The 22,990-nt window shown below is 46.0% G+C and overlaps 1 protein-coding gene across 2 annotated transcripts in view; it reads right to left on the reverse strand.

Annotated features, from left to right (window-relative positions):
• STX8 (syntaxin 8) overlaps window positions 1-22,990 on the reverse strand; it is a 251,648-nt gene that overhangs the window by 187,660 nt on the left and 40,998 nt on the right. For both annotated transcript variants that reach the window (XM_030296686.2, XM_030296687.2), the window contains exon 5: window positions 12,741-12,865. In XM_030296686.2, the coding sequence (XP_030152546.1) occupies window positions 12,741-12,865 (125 nt within the window). The remainder of the gene's footprint in view (window positions 1-12,740; window positions 12,866-22,990) is intronic.

Consider the following 22,990-nt stretch of genomic DNA (forward strand, 5'->3'; position numbering starts at 1 on the left):
AGAACATTCTGGGGCTGAGCCTCATGGCTCTTTCTACCCTAGCAATATGCCAGAGGAGGGCAACGTGCCATGTGCGGCCTGACTTGCTGATGGGGATTTTTCAACGACTGCTTCACAGAGAAGCGTGATCTACAAAAGCAGGAATCACGAAGGTCTTTTCTCACCCAAGATCACATTGACATTTACTTATTTTTTTTCCTAGTCTTTTCAGGGAATTAAGCCATGACACTTAACTTGTTAATTCATCTGGAATTTATTTGAACTAATGGTGTGAGGTAAGGACCCCTTAGTAACATTTTTTGACACTATGTATGTTTTTAACTATACAAATGACCTGCCATCTCCAGGGATTGTTCCAAGGGACCATTTTATAGCAAAAATCACTTTACAATGAGGTCCTTTTGGTCTTAAGTAACAACCTTTTGGATGGCCTCCAAGTTAAATCTATCATCGGCCTAGCGCCACTATAGGATGGCTGATGTTATGGTAAGATTCCAAATGCATCCCAAGAATAATCTATATGAAGGACCAAGGGTCAAGTGTCAGCCTGGATTGAAAGGGAAAACAATTTAAAAAGAGGAAAGGAGATTCCTCCACAGTTCCAATTAGGAAAAGAATCATTAAAGTCCTGAAGTCTCTTTATCTAGTAGAGACACGGATTGTGAATGAAAAAACCTATTCCTCCCTCTTTTCTTTCAACCTTCACCCACCGTCTGACTTAACTGCAGAAAGGTTATCTCGCTAACGCAAAACAGAACGAGGGCTAAAAATTCTGCGCCACTCGGATCATTTGTGCAAGAACTTAGCACCTCCTCACTATGTTCGAGTGCTGTCCATACTCCCAAGACACAGAAGGTCCAGGTAATGGAGATGGTTGTGTATGTGTCACTGTCCATCCTGATGACCCGAGCAACTCCGGGCTTACCACAGCATTTCTAAGGGGACGTGGCACAGTTACCCGAGAGACAATGAGCCAAGATAAAATGCTGCTGCTCATTTTATACAATCAAGACCCACGCGGGGCGCCTGGGTGGCGCAGTCGGTTAAGCGTCCGACTTCAGCCAGGTCACGATCTCGCGGTCCGTGAGTTCGAGCCCCGCGTCGGGCTCTGGGCTGATGGCTCAGAGCCTGGAGCCTGTTTCCGATTCTGTGTCTCCCTCTCTCTCTGCCCCTCCCCCGTTCATGCTCTGTCTCTCTCTGTCCCAAAAATAAATAAAAAATGTTGAAAAAAAAATGTAAAAAAAAAAAAAAAAAAAAAAAAAAAAGACCCACGCAATGATGCAGAGGCGTGCAAACCTACGCTAACGTCACGCTCATAGCTCATTACCGTAATCTGCCCCCCATCACACAGCCCAAGTCACCCTGATACCATGATCATTTGCAACATGCCACACTCTCCCAATCATCTGTCAGCATTACAATGGTGTGAATTTTTAAAAATGTAGGAGCACCGGGCTACATATGATAACGGCCCCCTGAAGATGTCTTCATCCCAATCCCTGGAACCTGAAAATACGTGACCTTACATGGCTAAAGTAACTCTGCAGATGTGAATAAGGCTAAGGAATTTGAGATGGGAGAATGTTCTGGATTATCCAGGTGGGCTCAATGTAATCGTGAGTCCTTAAAAACAGAGAATCTTTCCCAGCTGCGCTCAGAGGGAGCTGTGAAGAAGGGTCGGAGGGTTGCAAAGTGTAGGCTTTGAACACCAAGGAAGGGGACTGTCAGCCAAGGGACATGGGTGGCCTCTAGAAGCCAGAAAAGGTGAGGGAATGAATTCTTCCCTGGACCCCCCAGAAAGGAAGCAGCCCAGCCAATGCCTTCATCTTGCCCAGTAAGATCTGTTCTGAACTCCTGACCTTTAGAACCATAAACTGACAAATTGGTACACCGAGTCACGAAGTCTGTGCAAATTTATTGCAGTGGCAACAGAAAACTAATACACTCATTGTTTTGAAAATCCCTCTGGAATAATTAGGTGTTTGGATGCTTCCTATCTTTAGACATTCTGAAAAACCATCCTCTAACGGAACATCTTGTAATTGTGGGAGGACTATCTGGTGGCTGTAGGTCGGAGAGGGACAATCAGCATGATGAATTCTTGCCAAAAATAACAAACCCGATTCTGATCAAGCCCGCTGAACCTAACTACCAATTTACAGAAAATATGTGGGGCAGAGGAGGACGTTAAACAATATATGGGGTTACAAATAGCAGGTCTAGATACTGGGAAAGTCCAGGGCGAATGACCCTACTTCTCCAGCAAAGAAATTGCACAGGGAGGAAGAGAGAGCTGGCAAAAGTACCTATCTATTAAAGAAACTTAACAGACACATCAATTAGTTGCAATGTCCATACGTATATTCAGATCCTGAATCGAACGATCTAAAAAACAAAACAAAAAAAAAAACCACACCCACACACAAAACCATCATGGGACAATCCGGGAGGTCTGAACATTGGATATCTGATTATATTAAGGAATTACAATTAACTTATTAAGGGTGATAGTAGCATTGCAGTTACATTCTTAAAAAACCGGTCCTTATCTTCTGCAAGCATACTTTAGGGATATGTTCCAGAATATCCACGGTTGAAATGATACGATGCCTAGGATTTGCTTCAAAAATAATTCAGGTGATGGGGTGTCTTGTGCTCTGTCTCTCTCTCTCAAAAATACTAAACATTCAAAAAAACATAAAATTTAAAGAATTAAAAGAAAAATCCAGGTGACGGGCAGGAGAGGGAGGAGGGTAGACATATAGATGAAACGAGATTGGTTATGCGTTGTTAACTACTGAAGCAGTTGATGGGCAGAATGGGATCATTGTCTTACTCTCTCTACTTACATAGTTTTGCAATCGTCCACGGCAAAAAGTTACCGATACTTTAACAAGTAAATAAAACAGAGGGATATTCCTAGGAGCTGCAATCTCAGGGCCCTCACCCGAGCGCGTGACAAGGGCCCAAGGGCTGGGGCTATGTCTTCTTTATCCTGTACTTTTGCCCCAGTTCTGAGCCCAACTGGTGGCACAGAGCATACTTAATAAATATGCTTAAAGCAAGGAACCACACAGAGGGCCCACTAGGCTTGCGCAAGGAGGCGCTAGTCTCTACTAGACATGCGCAAAGGCTTGCGGGCAATACGAGGTAGTCCTCTTGAGTTTAGGTAGTAGGAAAGGTAGCTGATGTTGGGTTGTCCAGGGCCCAGAGAGAGGCACTGGGGATTCCCACATTTGATGCAAGGAGGTACTGTCACTGGATAAGGGGAAGTAAGGGACAGACGGGGATAGTGGATACGCTGCAGAAAGTTAATTACTGCATTGGGAAAACTCCCAGAGCAAGTCCTAAGAGTAGATGTTTGTTTGTTTGTTTTCAGTTTATTTATTTACTTATTTATTTATTTTTAATGTTTATTTATTTTTGAAAGAGAGAGAGAGCATGTGAGCAGGGGAGGGGCAGAGAAGAGGGGAGACACAGAATCCGAAGCAGGCTCCAGGCTCCCAGCTGTCAGCACAGAGCCTGACGTGGGGCTTGAACCCACGAACTGTGAGATCGTGACCTGAGCCGAAGTTGGACGCTCAACCGACTGAGTCACCCGGGGGCCGCTATTTATTTATTTTGAGAGAGAGAGCAAGTAGGGTAGCGGCAGAGAGAGAGGGAGAGAGAGAATCCCAAGCAGACTCCGCACTGTCAGCGCAGAGCCCGACGCAGGGCTGGAACTCAGGAACTGTGAGATCACGACCTGGGCCTAGGTCAAGAGTCAGACGCTCAACCGACTGAGCCACCAAGGCGCCCCAAAGAGTAGATATTTTTAGTTTTGTTGAAGCTGTGGTTGCAAGGGTTCAAAGATCAGCTACCAAGGTTTGCCAGTCCGGCTAGCCACGTTCCCCACTGCTATTTCACATGACGATACTAAGAGACCTAAGAACACAGACGTCCAGCAGGAGTGCACAACTCTCCTGCTAGAATCTAGAAAGAACATCTACAGAACAAAGGTAAGAAGAGATGGGATTAAGAAACCCGCACAACGAGAGCCCCTGAGTAAAGTAGAATGAGCCTTCATACCTCTTCAAGGTCTGCCATGTGACTCAGAGACAAGGGTCTCAGCTAGCCGAGAGGTCGCCTTCCTTTGTTTCATCTCACGGGTTTTCGAGGTGATTTGGTTATTGTCAGCCCCTCACCCATCTTCTGCCTAACATCTATTTGTGCCTTAAATTACTGCTTATGCAGCACAGAAGCCAAGCCTGGCTAACCGGTTGTAATGAGGCCTCGGATCTAGGTTAGGAAAGGAAAGCATTCATTGCTTGAGTCTCAGCTCTACCGATAAACTGTTATTGTGGGATGCGTTTCAAAGTGTTTCTAAGGGTCGACAAAAGTACAGAAAGGCTAACGGATTCCGTGGGCGGAAGGAAGTTAGAAATGACCCTTCATGGTCCCTTATTTCTATCTGGTGCAGGACCTGGCAAGGAAGCAAAACCATGGCAACCTCAGCGCATCCCCAAGATTCTTCGGGCAGAGAAAAGGCGAAGCAGGGTTTTATGTAAAGATTGCTTTCAGTCTTTGTGCTTCTCCTTGTAAAACCGCTTGCTAGGAAAGCAAAGAGGAAGACAGCATTTCCCAAACCCCAAGGTAAGGGTAGGAGATGTGTCCTCGACTCTTTCTGCCCGACCCGTCCCTACCCCTCCAACATACCCCAAAGGCCAGCGGGCGTCTCAGTAAGGGTGTTCTCCGCTTCGGGGACCAACACAAAAACCCGCAGGTGGCATCCTCTCCCGCCCGACCTCCCACCATCTCTGCACGTGGCACCTTCGCAGTGACAGGGGACACTTCTCCTGGCTGGAAGCAGCTTTCCTCGGCAAAGAAGCAACAATGCCGGAAAACCCATTCCTGTTGGCTTGCAAGACACCCCTTTCAGGGACCGTCAATCCCGAAGGATAAAGCACTACGAATGAATGGCCCTGCTGCGCGCAAGGCCACACCGCCCTGCACCGTTCATTTTGCTTCCAAACATGATAGTGGGTGAAGTACAGGGAATTAAAGGCATCGGGGAGGCTCAGAGTTCCTTTTGCTAGATAAACTCACTGTGGAAAGGGAGTTCAAGACGGAAGGAGACTTCTGCTTCTGGCCAAGAGGGGCTGACAGGGACCTGATTTACTTCTGGCCTGAAACAACTGGGGGGAAAAAAAAGAAAACAAAAAAAACAAACAGACACCAAACCACAGGCAAAATACACAAAACAACAGTTTCAGGAGAGACACGGCCATCAGGCAATGAAGGACAGTGATCCCTGAGGGACGAAGCAAATGAGAGGAGGTCTAGGACCGCCCCAGACATCGCCCGGCGCGGGGAGGAGGGCATCCAGATGGAACCCGGCGGCATCTCTCCACGGAGAAGCATCCAACAAGGTCAAGGTGGTAAGAGCGCGCAGGGCACAGCACGGAGGGGAGAGAGCGGCGCAAACAGAAGCTCCGGAGGTTTGCACGGGGTCCACCTCAAGGCTTCAGCTGAGCAGTAACCAGGACATGCGCGTGAGGAGACTATCCAAGGCTGGGGGAAGAACCGCCTGAAAGGGTGAGAGGGGATGATCCTCTGAGCTCACACTGGGTTGGAACACAGTCCCTATTCCCACCAACCAGGTGGGCTCATGATTTATGGGGCATCGGGGGACTCAGAGTGCTTTCAGCTCTGTAGCGGGCTAGACCGCCTCTACACTGGAGTCCGCAAACATCTTCTATAAAGGGCCAGAGAGTCAATATTTGGGGCTCTGTGGTTTATATGGTCTCCAGTGCAGCTATTCAACTCTGCCCCTGTAGCAGGAAAGCATCCATAGATGATACATAAATAAATGAACATGGTTGTGCTCCTATAAAACTTTATTTATGGACACGGCATTACCTTTGAATTTTATATAATTTTGACGAGTCATGAAATCGTCTTCTTTTGACTATGGACAGTGGAAAAACCATTTTTAGCTTGCAGAGCACACAAAATCAGATGGTGGGTGAGATGTGGTTCACACGTCATGGTTTGCTGACCCCTCCTCTAAAATAAACTCTGTCCTGGTCCACCTTACAAAACAATACCCAAATAACTGAACTGCATCCTAGGAAAAAAACAAAACAAACAAAAAAACCTCAAGAATATTCCTAGAAATACAAAAATACTTAGTACCAAATACAGAAAAATTCACACCTAGCTTCCAAACAAATGTTTCCCCCCCTAAGATTAGAAACAAGCCCAAGGAAATCTGTTCTCACCATTTCTAGTTGACATTGTACCAGGGGCTGTAGCAAGTGCAATGAGACAAGAAAAAGAAATAAAAGGTGTCCAGACTGAAATGAAAAAGTAAAACCACAAAAATTAAAAGAAAAGGGGGTGCCTGGGTGGCTTGGTCCATTAAGCATCTTACTTTGCCTCAAGTCATGATCTCAGGTTCATGAGTTCAAGCCCTGGGCTAGGCTCTGTGCTGACAGCTCAGAGCCTGGAGCCTGCTTCAGATCTGTGTCTCCCTCTCTCTCCGCCCCTCCCCTGCTTACACTCTGTCTCTTCCTCTTTCAAAAATAAATAAACATTAAAAAAAAATTTTTTAAGAAAGATTACTGGAAAAACCCCAAAATACATGGAGATTAAATAAATGCTTCTAAATAACACATGATCAAAAAGAAATCTCAAGGGAACTTTAAGCATATTTTGAACTAAATAAAAATGAAAACACAACTTATATATTAAAGGGATATGTCAAAAGCAGTGCATAGAGTGAAATTTATAGCACTGAATGCATATGTTAGAAAAAAGATATATATATATATATTTAAGATCAACAGTCTAAGTTTCCACACCTCAGAAAACTAGAAAAAGAACAAATTAAATCCCAAGTAGGCAGAAGAAAAGAAACAATAAAGGAAGAGAAATCAATGAAATTTAAATAGGAAGTAACAGAAAAACCATTGAAACCAAAGCTGGTTTGCTGAAAGATCAATAAAATCAATAAGCCTGTAACTAAAAGAGAACACAAATGACTAATATCAGAAATGAAAAAAAGCAGACATCACTACAGATCTCATGCACATTAAAAGGATAATAAAGGAATATTATGAACAACTCTATGCCCACAAACTGGATAACCTAGACAAAATGACCCAGTTCCTTGCCAGACACAGCTGACAAAATTCACACAAGAAGGAACAGATGATCTGAATGGGCCTATATCTATTAAAGAAACTGAATTAACAATAACCTTCCCAAACAGAAAACACTAGGCCCGATGGGTTCACTGGTGAATTCTACTAAACATTTAAGGAAGAAATTATACCAATTCCCTACAATCTCTTTCAGGGGACAGAAGCAGAGAGAATACTTCCTAACTCATTTTCTGAGGCCACCATTTGTCTTAGACAAAGACATTACAAGAAAAGAAAAACGCAGACCAGTATCACTCATATGAACAGATATAAAAATCCTCAAAAAAATATTAGCAAATCAAATCCAAGAATGTATAATACACCACAATCAGTGAGATTTATCCTAGGTATGCATGCCTGGTTCAACATTTAAAAATCAATTAATGTGGGGTGCCTCGGTGGCTAAGTCAGTTGAGCATCCGACTTCAGCTTAGGTCATGATCTCATGGTTTATGAGTTCGAGCCCCCCGGCAGGCTCTGTGCTGACAGCTCAGAGCCTAGAGCTGCTTCGGATTCTGTGTCTCCCTCTTTCTCCGCCCCAACCCCCCACCTCTCTCTCTCTCAAAAAAAAAAAAAAAAAAAAAAACACCCTTAAAAAAACTAAAAAACAAAATAATGTAATCCATTATATCCACAGGCTAAAAAAGAAAAATCACATGATCATATCACTAGATGCAGAAACAGTACTTCACAAAATCCAACATTCACTAATGATAAAAAACTCTCAGTAAACCAGGAACAGAGGAGAATTTCCTCAACTTGATATAGAATACCTCCAAAATCCCCAGAGCTAACATCACACTTGATGGTGTGAAACCTGAAGCTTTCCCACTAATATCAGGTACAAGGCAAGGATGTCCGCACCCCCCCCCCCCCACCGGCAACCACTCCTTTTCAACACTATGCTATAAGTTCTAGCTAATGCATCAGATGACACAAGACAACACATGAAAATATGTACAGGTTGGAAAGAAAGAAATAAAACTTTGTTTGCAGATGGTATGATCATGCATGCAGAAGATCCAAAGGAACTGACAAAAATCTCTTGGAACTAATAAGCAACTATGGCAAGGTTGCAGGATACAAGGTTAATATACGAAAGCCATTTACTTTACTATAAACCAGCAACAAAGAGGTGGAATTTGAAATTAAAAACACAATACCATTTACATTAGCATCCCTCAAAATGAAGTACTTAGGTACAATCTAACCAAATATGGACAAGATCTATATGAGGAAAGCTACAAAACTGATGAATGGAATCAAAAAAGAACCAAAGGAGACATTCCATGGATGTGGACAGAAAGACTCAATATTGTCAAGATGTCAGTTTCCCTCCACATTATAGGTCCAATGCAATTTCAATCAAAATCCCAGCAGGTTATTTTGTGGGTATTGACAAACTGACTCTAAAATGCATGTGGTAAGGCAAAAGACTCAAAAGGAGAAGAAGGAGAAGAACAAAACAAGAAAACTGACACTACCTGACCACGAGATTTACTCTAAAGCCATAATAATCAAGATACTGTGGTCTGGGTGAAAGAATACACAAATAGATCAACGGAACAGCACACACAGCCCACAAATGGACCCACATAGTCAATGACCTTTGACAAAGCAGTAAAGGTAATACAATGGCACGAGGATAGTCTTTTCAGCAAACAGTGCTGGAATAACTGGACATTCACACGCAAAAGAAAAGTGAATCTATACACAGACCTTACACTTTTCAACACAAATGAGAATGGATCACAGATTTAAATGTAAAACACAAAACTAGGAAACTCCAAGGTTACGTAGGAGAAAACCTACATGGCCCGTGGGTATGGCAATGATTTTTTTTTTTTTTTAAAGAATTCACTTATTCCTTCTTCAGTGTTCTTCTTTTCGTTATGTAGACCCAAGTTTCAGATCTGTATCATTTTCCTTCCCTTTAAAGAAGGCAACAAATCCCCTCCACTTTTGTTTGTTTAAGGAAGTCATGATTTCTCCTTCAGTTTTGAAGGATGATTTCACAAGGTACAAAATTCTAGGTTGTGTTTTTTCTTGCAACACTTTGAATACTTCACCCCATGGGGCACCTGGGTGGCTCAGTCGGTTGAGCGTCCGACTTCGGCTTAGGTCATGATCTCACAGCTCGTGAGTTTGAGCCCCGCGTCGGGCTCTGTGCTGATGGCTCAGAGCCTGGAACCTGCTTTGGATTCTGTGTCTCCTTCTCTCTCTCTGCTCCTCCCCGATTTGTGCTCTGGCTCTCTTTGTCTCTCAAAAATAAATGTAAAATAAAATAAAATAAAATAAAATAAATATTTCACCCCACTCTCTTCGTGCCTGCATTGTCTCTGTAGATGAGGCAGGTGTAATTTTTTTTAATTTTTTTTTTTCAACGTTTCTTTATTTTTGGGACAGAGAGAGACAGAGCATGAACGGGGGAGGGGTAGAGAGAGAGGGAGACACAGAATCGGAAACAGGCTCCAGGCTCTGAGCCGTCAGCCCAGAGCCCGACGCGGGGCTCGAACTCCTGGACCGCGAGATCGTGACCTGGCTGAAGTCGGACGCCCAACCGACTGCGCCACCCAGGCGCCCCTAAATGACACTTTTTAAAAGAATTTTTTTTCAACGTTTTTTATTTATTTTTGGGACAGAGAGAGACAGAGCATGAACGGGGGAGGGGCAGAGAGAGAGGGAGACGCAGAATCGGAAACAGGCTCCAGGCTCCGAGCCATCAGCCCAGAGCCCGACGCGGGGCTCGAACTCACGGACCGCGAGATCGTGACCTGGCTGAAGTCGGACGCCCAACCGACTGCGCCACCCAGGCGCCCCTAAATGACACTTTTTAAAAGAATTTTTTTTCAACGTTTTTTATTTATTTTTGGGACAGAGAGAGACAGAGCATGAACGGGGGAGGGGCAGAGAGAGAGGGAGACGCAGAATCGGAAACAGGCTCCAGGCTCTGAGCCATCAGCCCAGAGCCGGACGCGGGGCTCGAACTCACGGACCGCGAGATCGTGACCTGGCTGAAGTCGGACGCTTAACCGACTGCGCCACCTAGGCGCCCAGAGGCAGGTGTAATTTTTACCTTTGTTCCTCTATGGGTGAGGTATTTTTTTCTCCTGTTTTCTTTTAGAATTTTTCCTTTATCTCTGACTTTCTGTAGTTTGGAAAGGGACTGACTATGGGTAGTTTTTTTTGGTATTTGTCCTAGTTGGCAGTCTCTGAGCTTCCTAGATCTGTCGTTTGGGGCCTGACCTTAATTTTGGAAAAATTCTCAGTGATGTTTCAAATATTTTTCTGTCCCTTTTCACTTTCTTCTCCTTCTGGTATTCCCATCAAAACTGTGTTATACCTTTTATAGTCCTCCCATAGTCCTTGGATATTTTCATCTTTTTCTTTTTTCAGTGTTTGTTCTCTTTGCTTTTCACTTTAGGAGGGTTTCTGTTGAGATATTCTCAAGCTCAGAGATTCCTTCCTCGGCCATGGCCAGTCTACTAAAAACCCATCAAAGGCATTTCTTCATTTCTGTTACAGTGTTTTTGATCTCTACGATTTCTTTTTGGTTCTTTCTCTCTGCTTAACATTGCCCACCTGTATTTCAACACTGTGTATCCATTAGAGTCCATTAGCGGTGGAATATTATTTAGCACTAAGAAGAAATAGCTATCAAGCCATGAAAAGGCATAGAGGAAACTTAAATGCATATTACTAAATGAAGGAGACAGTCCGAAAAGTCTACATACTGCAAGATTCCAAATATATGATATTCTGGAAAAGGCAAAATACGGAGAGAGTAAAAAAGATTGGAGGTTGCTAAGGCTTGAGGAGGGAGGGGGGATCAGTAAGTACAGCACAGAGGATTTTTAGGGAAGTGTAAATACTCTATAAATATTCTAATGATGAATACATGTCACCATAGCCTTGTCCCAACCCACCGAATGCAAAAAACCGAGCGTGAACCCTAAGATAAACCATGAACTTTGGGCGACGACGGTGTGTCAATGTAGCTTAATTGTAACAAACGCACCACTCTGGGGGGGGGGGGGGCAGGTGCTGATGTGGGGGAAGACTGCATGGCTGGGGGCAGGGGTTACATGGAAACTCTCTGTACCTTCATCTCATTTCTGTTATGTCCCTGAAACTGCTCGAAAAAAAACAAAGTCTTTGAAAAGAAAGAAGTCAAATTTCTTGATTCAGACATGACCATTAGTATAGAAAATCCCACACGCTCTACGAGAGAGCTTTTTAACAAATTAGTGAGTTGGGAAAAGTTGACTGATCCAAGATCGATATAGGTAATCGGTTGTACTTTTATACACTAGCAACAATCAGAAATAGAAATGTTAAAATACCATTAATAAGAGAATAGAAAACATGAAATACTTGGGGAGAAATGTGATAAAAGATGTGCAGGACGTGCACAGTGTCATATGTGTGTCAAAATTTGCTGAATCATACATTTTAAATAGGTGCTATCTGGGACAGGTCATGTATAACTCGATAAAACTGTTCTTAAAAGGAATTAGAAAGAATAGCATATCTGTAATACAGAAAAACCATGCACAAAAACAGGAACATGGAAAAGGTCTACTGCACACATTAAATAAGAGAGTAAGAGCTATGGCATTACCCCTATCATGATCTCACTTACGTAAAAATATGTGTGTGCTTATACCAAGTAAGCCTGAGGAAATATATGCTCATCTGTTTACAGTTTTGAGATTGGAGAAGCAATAAAGAAAGCTTTCCATTTTATACATCCCAGGCTTGTTTGAAATTTCTACAACGATCACACATTACTTCTGAAATTAAAAAAAAAAAAAATAGAAGAACATAAAAAAATAATTAGGCTTAAAAGCCACTGGGCGAGATGAACTTGAAGACAAGAAGCCAGATGGACTCATTTTGTGTAAGAAAAAGATGGGAAGGGCGCCTGGGCGGCTCGGTCGGTTGAGCATCAGACTCTTGACTTCAGCTCAAGTCATGATCCCAGGATCATGGGGTCCAGTCCTGCATAGGCTCTGCACCTGAGATTCTCTCTCTCTCTGTCTCAAATTGAAAGAAGGAAGGAAGGAAGGAAGGAAGGAAGGAAGGAAGGAAGGAAGGAAGGAAGGAAGGAAGGAGAGAGAGAGAGAGAGAGAGAGAGAGAGAGAGAGAAAGAAAGAAAGAAAGAAAGAAAGAAAGAAAGAAAGAAAGAAAGAAAAGAGAAGACAGGAAGAGAAAAGAAAAGAAAAGCAAAGCAAAAAGAAGATGGGAGTGTTGTGTTTGGAGAACGAGTCCCATCACAGGGTAAAGGGAGGTGGGCACATGTCTCTGATTCACCCGGTTTTATCAGATTCAGAGCTCCATGCATGCTCTCTCCCAGTGGAGAATCATTATTTCCCTGGGCTACCTTGATGGATGACACCATCTGTCTGTTCCTTGGGTGTCCTAAGGCATAAAATTGCCAAGAGTTTTAAAAGACCAGCATTGATTCCCCTGTGATCGTCAATGGCTGTAAGGAACATTCAAGGCAGGGGTAAAATTCTGACGAGGTTTCCGAGCCCACGCTCTTGTGTCCAGTACCTTGAATAATTTTCTGCTGCTGTTGTCGGATTTCATCAAAACCCAGGCCTCTGGTCTCCTCTGGCTCCTCGAAGAGCCAAGGGTTGGGTACTCCTCGCTTAGCCCCTCCAGTCATCAGGCTGGACCTAGGAACAAGATCAAATGCGTTACGTAACTCAAAAAACACAGCTTTGTTGCAGATTACTCCCACAAGCGCAGACGTGAGCCTCACGTGCTTTGAAAATGTAATTCGGCCACAATTTACTGCATCCTTAGTTCAATGCCAGCAACTGTGTTCAGTGCTGGACGAGGTCTGAGGATGAATTAAGGCACAGGCCTGGTCCCCCGGAGAATTAGAGCCCGTGAAGGAGACCAAAGCAGCACATAATACCCTTACCAATCTTCCAACACACGTTTGAGTCAATAATCGTAAACGAGGGTCTTAAATTTCCAAAACACAAGGCCACATAGAAGTGGCCTTTTGATTAGGACAAAGTTTGTCTCCCAGGCTACACGACACCAAAGGCACAGATGTTATTTCTCAAGAAGGTGCAAATGTTGCCACCACCACAGATGATGGCATTAAAACAGGGCCACAGGATTCTTATTCAAGGGTATGTGGTTGCTCACAGATAGAAACACACAGAGGGTTTCAAATCCAAGCTTACGAATGTATGATAGCACTCACAACAGAACCAAATCCTGAATTATCGATCTTAATCTTTACTCACCCTAGAAAGCCCACGCACCCCTGCCAAACCAGACATATCGGTCACCCCGCCATCCGGGAACAGGGAACCCGCATTCTCAGCCTCGGTCCCCATGTTTGTAGGATTTTCATCCCAAGGATCGCCTTCCCTGTCCCCACATTCTGTCCAAGCCATGAGGACGGTGCTGTTCGTGGAACCACCTGTGACCATTTCAACCCAGACGTGAACAGTCATTCATCTGGGAGTTGGGTTCCTGGGATCTATGAAACTGATGGTCACGACGACGGTGATATAACCGAACTAGCAGTCGCGATGGTGGTTAACGGGCAGCGAGGACCTGCCACGTGCGATCGTAACCCCGGACGACGCGCGTGCGGCCACTGGCTTCTCCGTCACTTCTCACGTTTCTCCTCTTGTCTGGAAATCACTGCTACCCCATAACCTTCGATGTGGGTAAGCCTCTTGCCTACTAGGTACAAGGCAGGAACCGGAAGTCGCACCCTTGACCGGACAGCAGGCTGCTCTCCAGCGCAGAGCGAGTACCAGATAATCAGATCTCGGCTTCACCACCTACCAGCAGATACAGACAGCAATTTCCACCTCAGAGGCCTGCTGGGGAGTATATAAAACAATCTATTTGGGGCACCTGGGTGGCTCAGTCGGTTAAGCGTCCGACTTCGGCTCAGCTCATGATCTCACAGTTTGTGGGTTCGAGCCCCGCGTCGGGCTCTGTGCTGACAGCTCGGAGCCTGGAGCCTGCTTGGAATTCTGTGTCTCCCTCTCTCTCTCTCTGCCTCTCCCCTGCTCGTGCTCTTTCTCTGTCTCTCCTCTCAAAAATAAATAAACATTAAAACAATTTTTAAAAATCCACTTACCAAACACTTATTCTGTACTCAACTATGGCATAGGCATTGTTCTTGCTCATGGGAATGAAGGAAAAATAGAATATAGGAAAAACAGACCAAAATCTCTGCTCTTACAAAGCAGAAATTCTTGTTATGGGTGCAGCTTCCATTCTGGTGGGGGGGGGGTTGGGGGGAGACCAAGTGTGAAATGTGCGGAAAGTGTATAACGCTGTTCTTGGAAGATAACAGTCACTCAACACGTGGTAACAAGTGTCATGTTACCACTTAATGAGCTGCATACACAGGGCACACGGAAGGATGATTTCTGAACAAATGAGTGGACCCCAAAAGCCTACCTGTCCTTCAGTTTTAGTTGAGCACTCTGAAACCTAGAGAAGATGATGGTATGTTATGGGAAACAAACCGAGGCAAAACTGGAAGAAAAGTTTTGATTCCTCGCACTAAGTTTTAATCTTTTTTTAAATGTTTATTTATATTGGAGACAGAGGTGAGTGGGGGAGGGGCAGAGAGAGAGAGGGAGACATAGAATCTGAAGGAGGCTCCAGGCTCTGAGCTGTCAGCACAGAGCCCGATGCAGGGCTCGAACTCACGGACCATGAGATCATGACCTGAGCCGAGATCAAGAGTTGGACACTTAACCAACTGTGCCACCCGGGCACCCAAGAAGAGATTTTTTTTTCTTCTTCTTTTTTTTTTAATGTATATTTATTGTTTTGAGGGGGGGTGTGGAGAGTGGATGAGGGTCAAAGAGAAAGAAGGAGACGCAGAATCAGAAACAGGCTTCAGACTCCAAGCTGTCCAGCATAGAGCCCAACACGGGGCTTGAACCCACGAACCGTGAGATCATGACCTGAGCCAAAGTCGTGAAATCATGACCTGAGCCGAAGTTGAATGCTTAACCGACTGAGCCATCCAGACACTGTCTCCCCCCCTCCCCCACCACTGGCCTTGGACTAAGATCTTAAACACAGAGCTGGCCTCTCTGCTCAAGGGCACAAACATGCCGAGCCCAAGGACAGCTTGCTTCCACCTTCTCAAAGAGCAGGTGTGTCCCCTTAAAGCCTTACTTTGTTTACCTGGTTGGCCCCAAGTATCTAAGACGTCAAGATTCTGGATTTATTCCCTGGAGTAATCACTCATCTCGCCTAACTGGAGATGGCGTAACGAAAGCGATGGAGAAGGAAAGGAAGAGTGAGTTTACAAAGCACACTCCCCGATTCGTGCACCAGCACCAGCTCTGGATCACAACAGGATTCATGCGGGATGTCGTGTGCGGATCCCTGGGGAAAAGCAAGTACTGACGACCAGGACAACGGGCCAGACACACACACAGTGACCTCACAGTGCATCTATCACCAGCTACAAGCATCCACTCACTCAGATCAGTACACTGCACCTGCCTTGATAGGAGACATGGCTCCTCCGAAGTTAAAGCTGGAATGTCCCACTGGTGGCCCGTGCCACACCGAGAGCACATTCTTACAAATTATCAAAGGAGAGGGGCACCTGGGTGGCTCGGTCGGTTAAGTGCCCGACTTCGGCTCAGGTCATGATCTCACAGCTCTGTAAGTTCGAGCCCCAAGTTGGGCTCTGTGCTGACAGCTCAGAGCCTGGAGCCTGCTTCATATCCTCTGTCTCCCTCTCTCTCTCTGCCCCTCCTCTGCTCGTGCTCTCTCTCTCTCTCAAAAATAAACATTTAAACAACTTTTTTAAATAATAAACATTTTTTTAAAGATTAAAAAGATTACTAAAGGAGAAAATAAAAGAGATGTCATCAAACTGACGTAGCAATCTCAAAAACAACGAATTAGAGCTCTAGCCTCTAATTATATTTATATAATATATCTTGGCATGTATTAGAGAATACAGCATGACACGGGCCCAATTCAACATTAATATCGAACTCAGATCAGCCAGCACACGTACAGGAAAGATCTCCCGGGGCCGAATGCTGACCTATGAAGCGCTGAGCACTGGAAGACCGGTGTTGGCCTTGATCTCACACAGTTCGACAAATCAACCGTCAATAGCAGCGCCACTGGCCAAGGTGCGCCAAAGTAAAAATTCTTCCCTGATGCCCTCCTTCCTGGGTTATCTGATTCCAAAGTTCTGGAAGTTCAAGTTTGGAAGTTTCAGTTTGGAAGTTCAAGTCTGAACTTTGTCTCTCCCCTTGGCGTTTATACTGTGTTGATACCCCAAGTCCAATGGGAAACTCAGCCTTTACCAACAAGAGCGGGTAAGATCACAGGTGTCATTGTACATGGAAGACCTGACCTCCTTTTTGTGAGGTTTTACGTTCAACTTGACGTTTGGAACAATGCCTACTTTTACTCAGTACTCTCCTGGGCCAGAAGGAAAACATGAAAGAGTTTCCGACAGGATTCTTGCCTTCAAAGCACTTACAATCAGATTGAAAAAAAGAAACAAACCACACACGAAGGCACTGTTAACCAGAAGAAGACAACACTTTCCCACAAACACCCATTCTCCTTCCCCCGCCCCGCCCGCCACCGATTTTCCCCATTTCAGCTCAAGACCACTCCTGACCCATTGGCTCAGGCCCAAAACCTCGGCATCCACTTTGACTCTTTTCTTTCACACCCTACGGCATCTACTGCATTAGCGAATCCTTTAAAATGTATCTAAGGGGCACCTGGGGTGGCTCAGTCCGACTTCAGCTCAGGTCATGATCTCGCGGTCCTTGAGCTCGAGCCCCGCGTCGGGCTCTGTGCTGACAGCTCGGAGCCTGGAGCCAGCTTCCGATTCTGTGTCTCTCTCTCTCTCTCTCTCTGCCCCTTCTCTGCTCTCTCTCTCAAAAATAAATATAAAAAAAACATTTTTAAATAAATAAATAAATAAATAAATAAAACAAACAAACATGTCTAAAGTCTGGTCACTGCTTCTGCCCCGTGTCCCTCCCTGTCTCCTGCTTCTGTTCCCACCCTCCACCATCCTCCACATAAAATGCAGTGTCTTCACTATAACCTACAAGCCACACTAGCCTCCTTGCTGCTTCCAGAACACAACGAACACATTCCCTTCTCAGGCCCTTCGCACCTGCTGTCCTCCAGATCGAGACGTGGCCTTGGCCCCTCACTTCATTTGACTCTGCTGAAATGCTACCTCCTCAGAGAGTCTCCCCTGACTACTGCATCTAAAATGGTACCCTTCCCTGTAAGTCCTTAGCCCACCTCCTCATTTTACCTGATTTTTCTCTATAGCACTTAGACACCTATCTATCAGATACGATATAGTGGGTTATTTTCTGCCCTCCCACACTGGAGTATAAGCTCCCCCGGGGAGGGACTAGCTTGCTTGTCACACTGTCCTCAGTGTTCTGGCCTAATGGGCAGTGACTTAAAAAATGAAGTTGAGGGAACTAACTTATTCAGCCAAAACCATCCCTGAATGCAGGAGATCAGTAAGCATAGCCCGGAAACGGTAACATTGCACACTGGTGCTGTCCTCTGCGATTTCAGGGGCATTTTACATCCACGGTCCCCTTCTAGTCATACGCGAGCCTGGGTATAGGTCAGCGCAGGTGTTACTGACAGGAAGACCAAGGAAAAGAGACGTCCAGTGACTTTCTGGAGGGCGCGCGTAGTGGCAGAGCTAAAGGTGCGACCCATCACTTCGTGCTCTGAGCCCCGGGACTGTCCTCTGCACTGTCGCGGGGAAGGCTTCCTGAGGGTAGGGAGACTCGAGAAGGCCTTGCAGAGTGGGTGAGGGTCCGCGATACGGGGAGGGAGGGATGGAAGGCACCGGAAGAGAGACCGAACACGCCGATGGGATGTGAGCCGCCCGTGTGCAGGGGGCGGGAGGGGAGAGGGTGGAATCTGGAAGGCCGCGTCTCGCAGAACTCCTTCCAGGGCAGGCAGCCGTGATGCAGCTGCCTCTGTCCTCACTCCTTTCATCCCCACTCCTGCAGGATCCTGTCATTTTCAGGCTGCACTAACTGTCCCCATCCTGGAAATCCACCGGTCCACAGCCAAGTTTCCTTAAGAAAATCAACCGAACTTGGTGGCCCGACCACCACTGTAGTCCCAATGCTGCTCCCGCCCTACAAAACTCTCCTCACCCGTGACCCTGCGGCCCAAACGTGCCCCGCCGCCACTCCGCCCCGTGCTGGGCCTCCTTTGCCACCGGCGACCCTCCCTTGGCCTCCTCCAGGCCACTCTCTCCCACTGGTGCCTCTCCGTAACCTGCAGGTGCCTCTTCCTCTACCTGCCCCTTACACACTGGTGCTCGTCAGCCACTCTGTCTGGTCCTTCTCCCCCTGCTGCGTGGTCTCTCTCCGGGCCATGACGCCTGTCCCTGGGGCTGTGGGCTGTAAGAACAGGAAGTGACAGGTGCTCCCGCACTCTGCGCGCCCCGGTATGAAAGAAACGGGATGCGTTCTCTGGGGTCATCAGGGCGCTGGGTTCTTAACTGGGGCTGGGAGCGGGACGCGCTCCGCTCCCTAGCAGGGGAAGGTCAGAAGCCGGGGGTGGATCTGGGAGGAACAGCACATTCGCAGCCGAGACCCCAGGTTATCAAAATCCAGGGGATTTTGAGGCCCGCTCCACGCTCGTCCTGATTGAAAATCACTGTGTTGGAGACTTCCAGACCCCCCTCCGCCTCTGCGACTTTCCTGCAGGCGCTCTACGTGCATTTACACCTTTTTGTTTGGGACTCCTCCACGGCGAACCCCATATGTCCAAAATTGAATCCATGATCTTCACCCCGTAACCCGTGTTCTCCTGGGCACGCTATTTAGTGAGCACCGCCCCCACCCCACCACCCCGTATGCCAAGTCCTGCAGCCCTTTCCCCGTTTGTTTTTTGCCCCTTCTCTCCCCCATCTCATCGATTACCAAGGCGTCCGCGCCCCCATCCCACCCACCCCCCCCCCCCGGGCACTGCCTGCCTCTGACCCTCATCACCTCTCCTGGGAGCATGGCCTCAGGCTTGTGACTGGTCCCCGTGTTCCCAGTCACCCGCATCCAAATCGCCTTGGGCTCTGCCGCTGGAATCTCTCTTTCTAAACCAGAGATCTGGCCATGATGTTTCCCTGTTTCAAACGATCCCGGCTCCCTAGAAGCCAGGGAGGACGTTTCAGCTCGACAACATGGCCCCAGGGATCTGTGCCACGTCATCTCCCAACACCCCCTTCCATACCCTTACTCTTCCTTCAGCCCTACAGACCGCTCACCGCTGCTCAGACAAAGGCACAAACTTCCACACTCTCATGTTTTTGTATGAGTCTGGAGGGTCCCCACCCCCACCGCTTTGTCCATCTGGCAAAATTCTATTCATCCCCTAAGGCTCAACTCAAATGTCACTTCTCCTGTTTGGTCTTTCCTGATCCCCCCCCCCCCCCCCCCCCTTCCCTTGAATCAATCACTCACTGGAGCTCCCATGGCACTTTGTTCAAAACCTCTAACGTGGCATTTATCAAGCAGGATTGTAGTTAGCTATTTACTCATATGTCTCCCTTCCTAAATTATGAGCTCTGCGAGGAAAGAGGCCACATGACAGTCATGTTTATATCCCTAGTAAAAAAAAAAAAAAAAAAAAAAACCAAACCAAAACAAAACAAAACAAAACACAGGGCTTTGGAATATACCAGAGAACAGGCATTCAGTACATGGTTATGAAACAGAACTAGGAAACCACTGAGCTTTTTAGGCCAGAGAGAGACAAAATGAGAGGAGTATTTAACATCTCTATCCTGAGAGATTAAAAAAAGGAAAGAGAACCACAACAAAACTTCATCTACTGCTGTGGGCCTCCACGACTCCAGAGCAAAGACTGATTTTGATTTTGTTCAAGCAGATGGAGAGGATATCACTTGAAAGAGAATTCTTTCACGAAGACACCTTCCAGCTCAACCCCGCTTTCAGAAGTACACCGAGGGAGCGTTTCTCCTCCGAAAAGTTAATGAAACCAAGTGCTAAATACGACATCTCTGAGTCTGGGACAGAACTGAATTTTTTTTTTTTTAATAAGTTGGTTAATTTTTGCCCATATTCTTTCAAGATGGAACTTATCTAGAACTTCTGAGATAAAAACCACATTAATAAATAGGTTGGGAATCTGTCTTAGAAAGATTTTAGCAAAACGTTTCACAGTTGCTTCTGAAGATATGAAAATACTTCATTTCCATCCCCCAAAGTAAATGATGCTTTGGATTAAATGATGATACTGGGGGGGGGGGGTGCGCAGATAACTCACGTTTTTCTGCTGACAAGTCGAAGGGGCTGAAGCTTGCTAGAAAATCATAGGGGAGGGCACTCTCATGGACCAAACAGAATTGAAAAGCAGTGAATTCTAAGAAGTAGTCTTCCTTAGCTTTTCTTAGCGTCTCAGAAAGACATCAGAGTGACTATATAAAATGTTGGTTTTGTCTAAAAATACATGTATGTATCAGTGTCTGTGTATGCACAGGGCAGAGAGAGGCTGGCAGGTAGGCCCAGAGACCCCATTTCTAGGGTGTCAGTGAAACACACAGTCCGCAAGGCTTTGCAATTAGGCTTGTCTAAAAAGATGAGAAAACGCTACCACGGGATGAAAATCCTTTCTCGGAACTTTTCTTGGTAGTTTCTCTCTGTGCATATAAAGATGCCTGGGGGCTCAAATTTCAATCAGAAATAGATTCTTTGACATAAATTCTTGGGAGGCAAAATCTGGCAACAATATGCAGACTGGATTACGCTGAGGAGAGGCCGCAGCCAGGGAGGTGGGCCAGGAGGCTGGTGTAATTTAGGCGGAAGGTGGCGGGGGTCTGGGTGAGGGAAATGACAAGAGGGAACGGGAAGAGCAGGACAATTCCCACACTGAGTCAAAGGAAAACCCCCCAAGTGTTGGTGAACAGACTGGATACAGGGGACAAAGATTTTCAAACGTGGGGCCGGGGTTTGGGGGGGCGGGGAGTAGTGGGACTTGGAGAAGTGACACAGCCTAGGGAAAGGGAAAGTTTTTATTTCCTTCCAGAATGTTCTCAAACTTCCACATAGTTCCTAAGACCAACCCCGAAGCAAAACTGCTCCTGCAGGATCTACGACTATGAACCCACGTCTACTTCATCAGCCATATTTGCTAGATGGCCGGTCGCTCTAGGTCTGAGACTGTCCTGTTCTTTTCCTGTATCCCGTGCCCCTCTCCGTCCATCCTTCCTACAAACACTCACTGAGCGCACTTTCTATGCGTCGGGCTCTAATCTTGGGGCTCGGAAGAGAACAAGACACACAAAGAGATATCTGACCTCATGGAGCTGATACTCTGGGGACAATAAATGCCTCACACCGCGCCTTCTGCAAATACACAACAATTGTTTTTGTGAAGTTGAGCGAACGGTCTTTCTGGAGTAGGAGTTCAGAACAAATAAGACCTCAAACAAGGAAAGTATCTTCTTACCTAGCGTCCTAGGAGGTTCCTGCCATGGCATTTTTAAAATCTACTGCAGTCAAAGATTTTTCTAGTCCTAAACCAGTCTCGTTTTCTCCTTCCTCGCTGCGGGCACACTGAGCAATAAAAAGTTTTAACGTCAAGTTAAAAACTTGATGAAACAGTCTGCAGAAGAACAGACATGCAGGGTGGAAAAGGTCATCACAAGTCATTATTTTGACCTCCAAACCAAATTTCAGAAACCCTAGGGTGCTCTTCCTAAGAGTCATCTAAGCAACCCCAAATCTAGAAAATAAAACCAAAGGGGAACAGTCTTTTACCCTCCGTGTTTGATTGTCAGAGCTCCTGAGGAGTAGAAGAGGGGGGACGTAGGGTGGCACATAAAACAGAAGAATTCCAAGTGAGACGAATTAGCTGCCTGGCCAAATGTCTGGTGACCGAGAGCCACCTGCTGGTTAGTGCTTACAATTCAACTACAGAATGTTCAGTAATGCGATGACCGCCATTTATTTAGAAGTAGCTCCTTCGGCGATCACACAAAGCACTCGTGAACACATGTTTACAAACAGAATGAGCAGAAGTCAACATATGCTTACGTATTATGGGGGGGGGGGTGGATTCTGTTGTGAGAACTGAGCCCTCTTGACACTGTTGTTTCCATAACAAGGGCCCTACATCCCCCACTTTGTTCTTCACGACCAAGCACCCTTCAAGGACGAACCCGACGGGCGCCCCACGGAGGTTAACGATTTGCACTGAGGCATTTGGCACAGACACTGATGCCCATCTTCGTCTCAACTCTACTATGTTGCCCCTTAATGCTGTCAATGAACGCTGTTCCACGACAAAGCACAGGTGTTATACCATGAAGTTCTTAGCTGGCAGAAGGACCACCGACAGTAGTGGAAATCTGTACTTGTCCGCTGATGGGCAAAAATGCTAATCTGGCATTAAAAGAACATCTAAGCGTGGCAATGAAAATGTGTGTATGCCCAAGACGCACAAAAGCCAAGAACCACCTACCTAGTTATCATCCCCACCTCAATAATCTTGCTTTTAATTGTAGCGATTCATCTCGTTCCCATCTAAAAGCTCAAATTCTCCAGATGGGCACCCGTGCTTTTAATGGTGCTTTTCACTTTCTCTCTGGGGACGGGGCCCACAAATCCATAAGCACCCTCAGGTAGGTATCTCTACAACCAGCTGGGCACCAATCTGGAGGCTCATATGGAAATTATCAGTCTACAAGGGGAGGGCTTGAGAAAAGACCCAAGTCAGAGAGAAAATAAGTGACATCTACTAACTCTGCA

Source organism: Lynx canadensis, chromosome E1 (genome assembly GCF_007474595.2).
Source record: "Lynx canadensis isolate LIC74 chromosome E1, mLynCan4.pri.v2, whole genome shotgun sequence".
NCBI lineage: Eukaryota > Metazoa > Chordata > Mammalia > Carnivora > Felidae > Lynx > Lynx canadensis.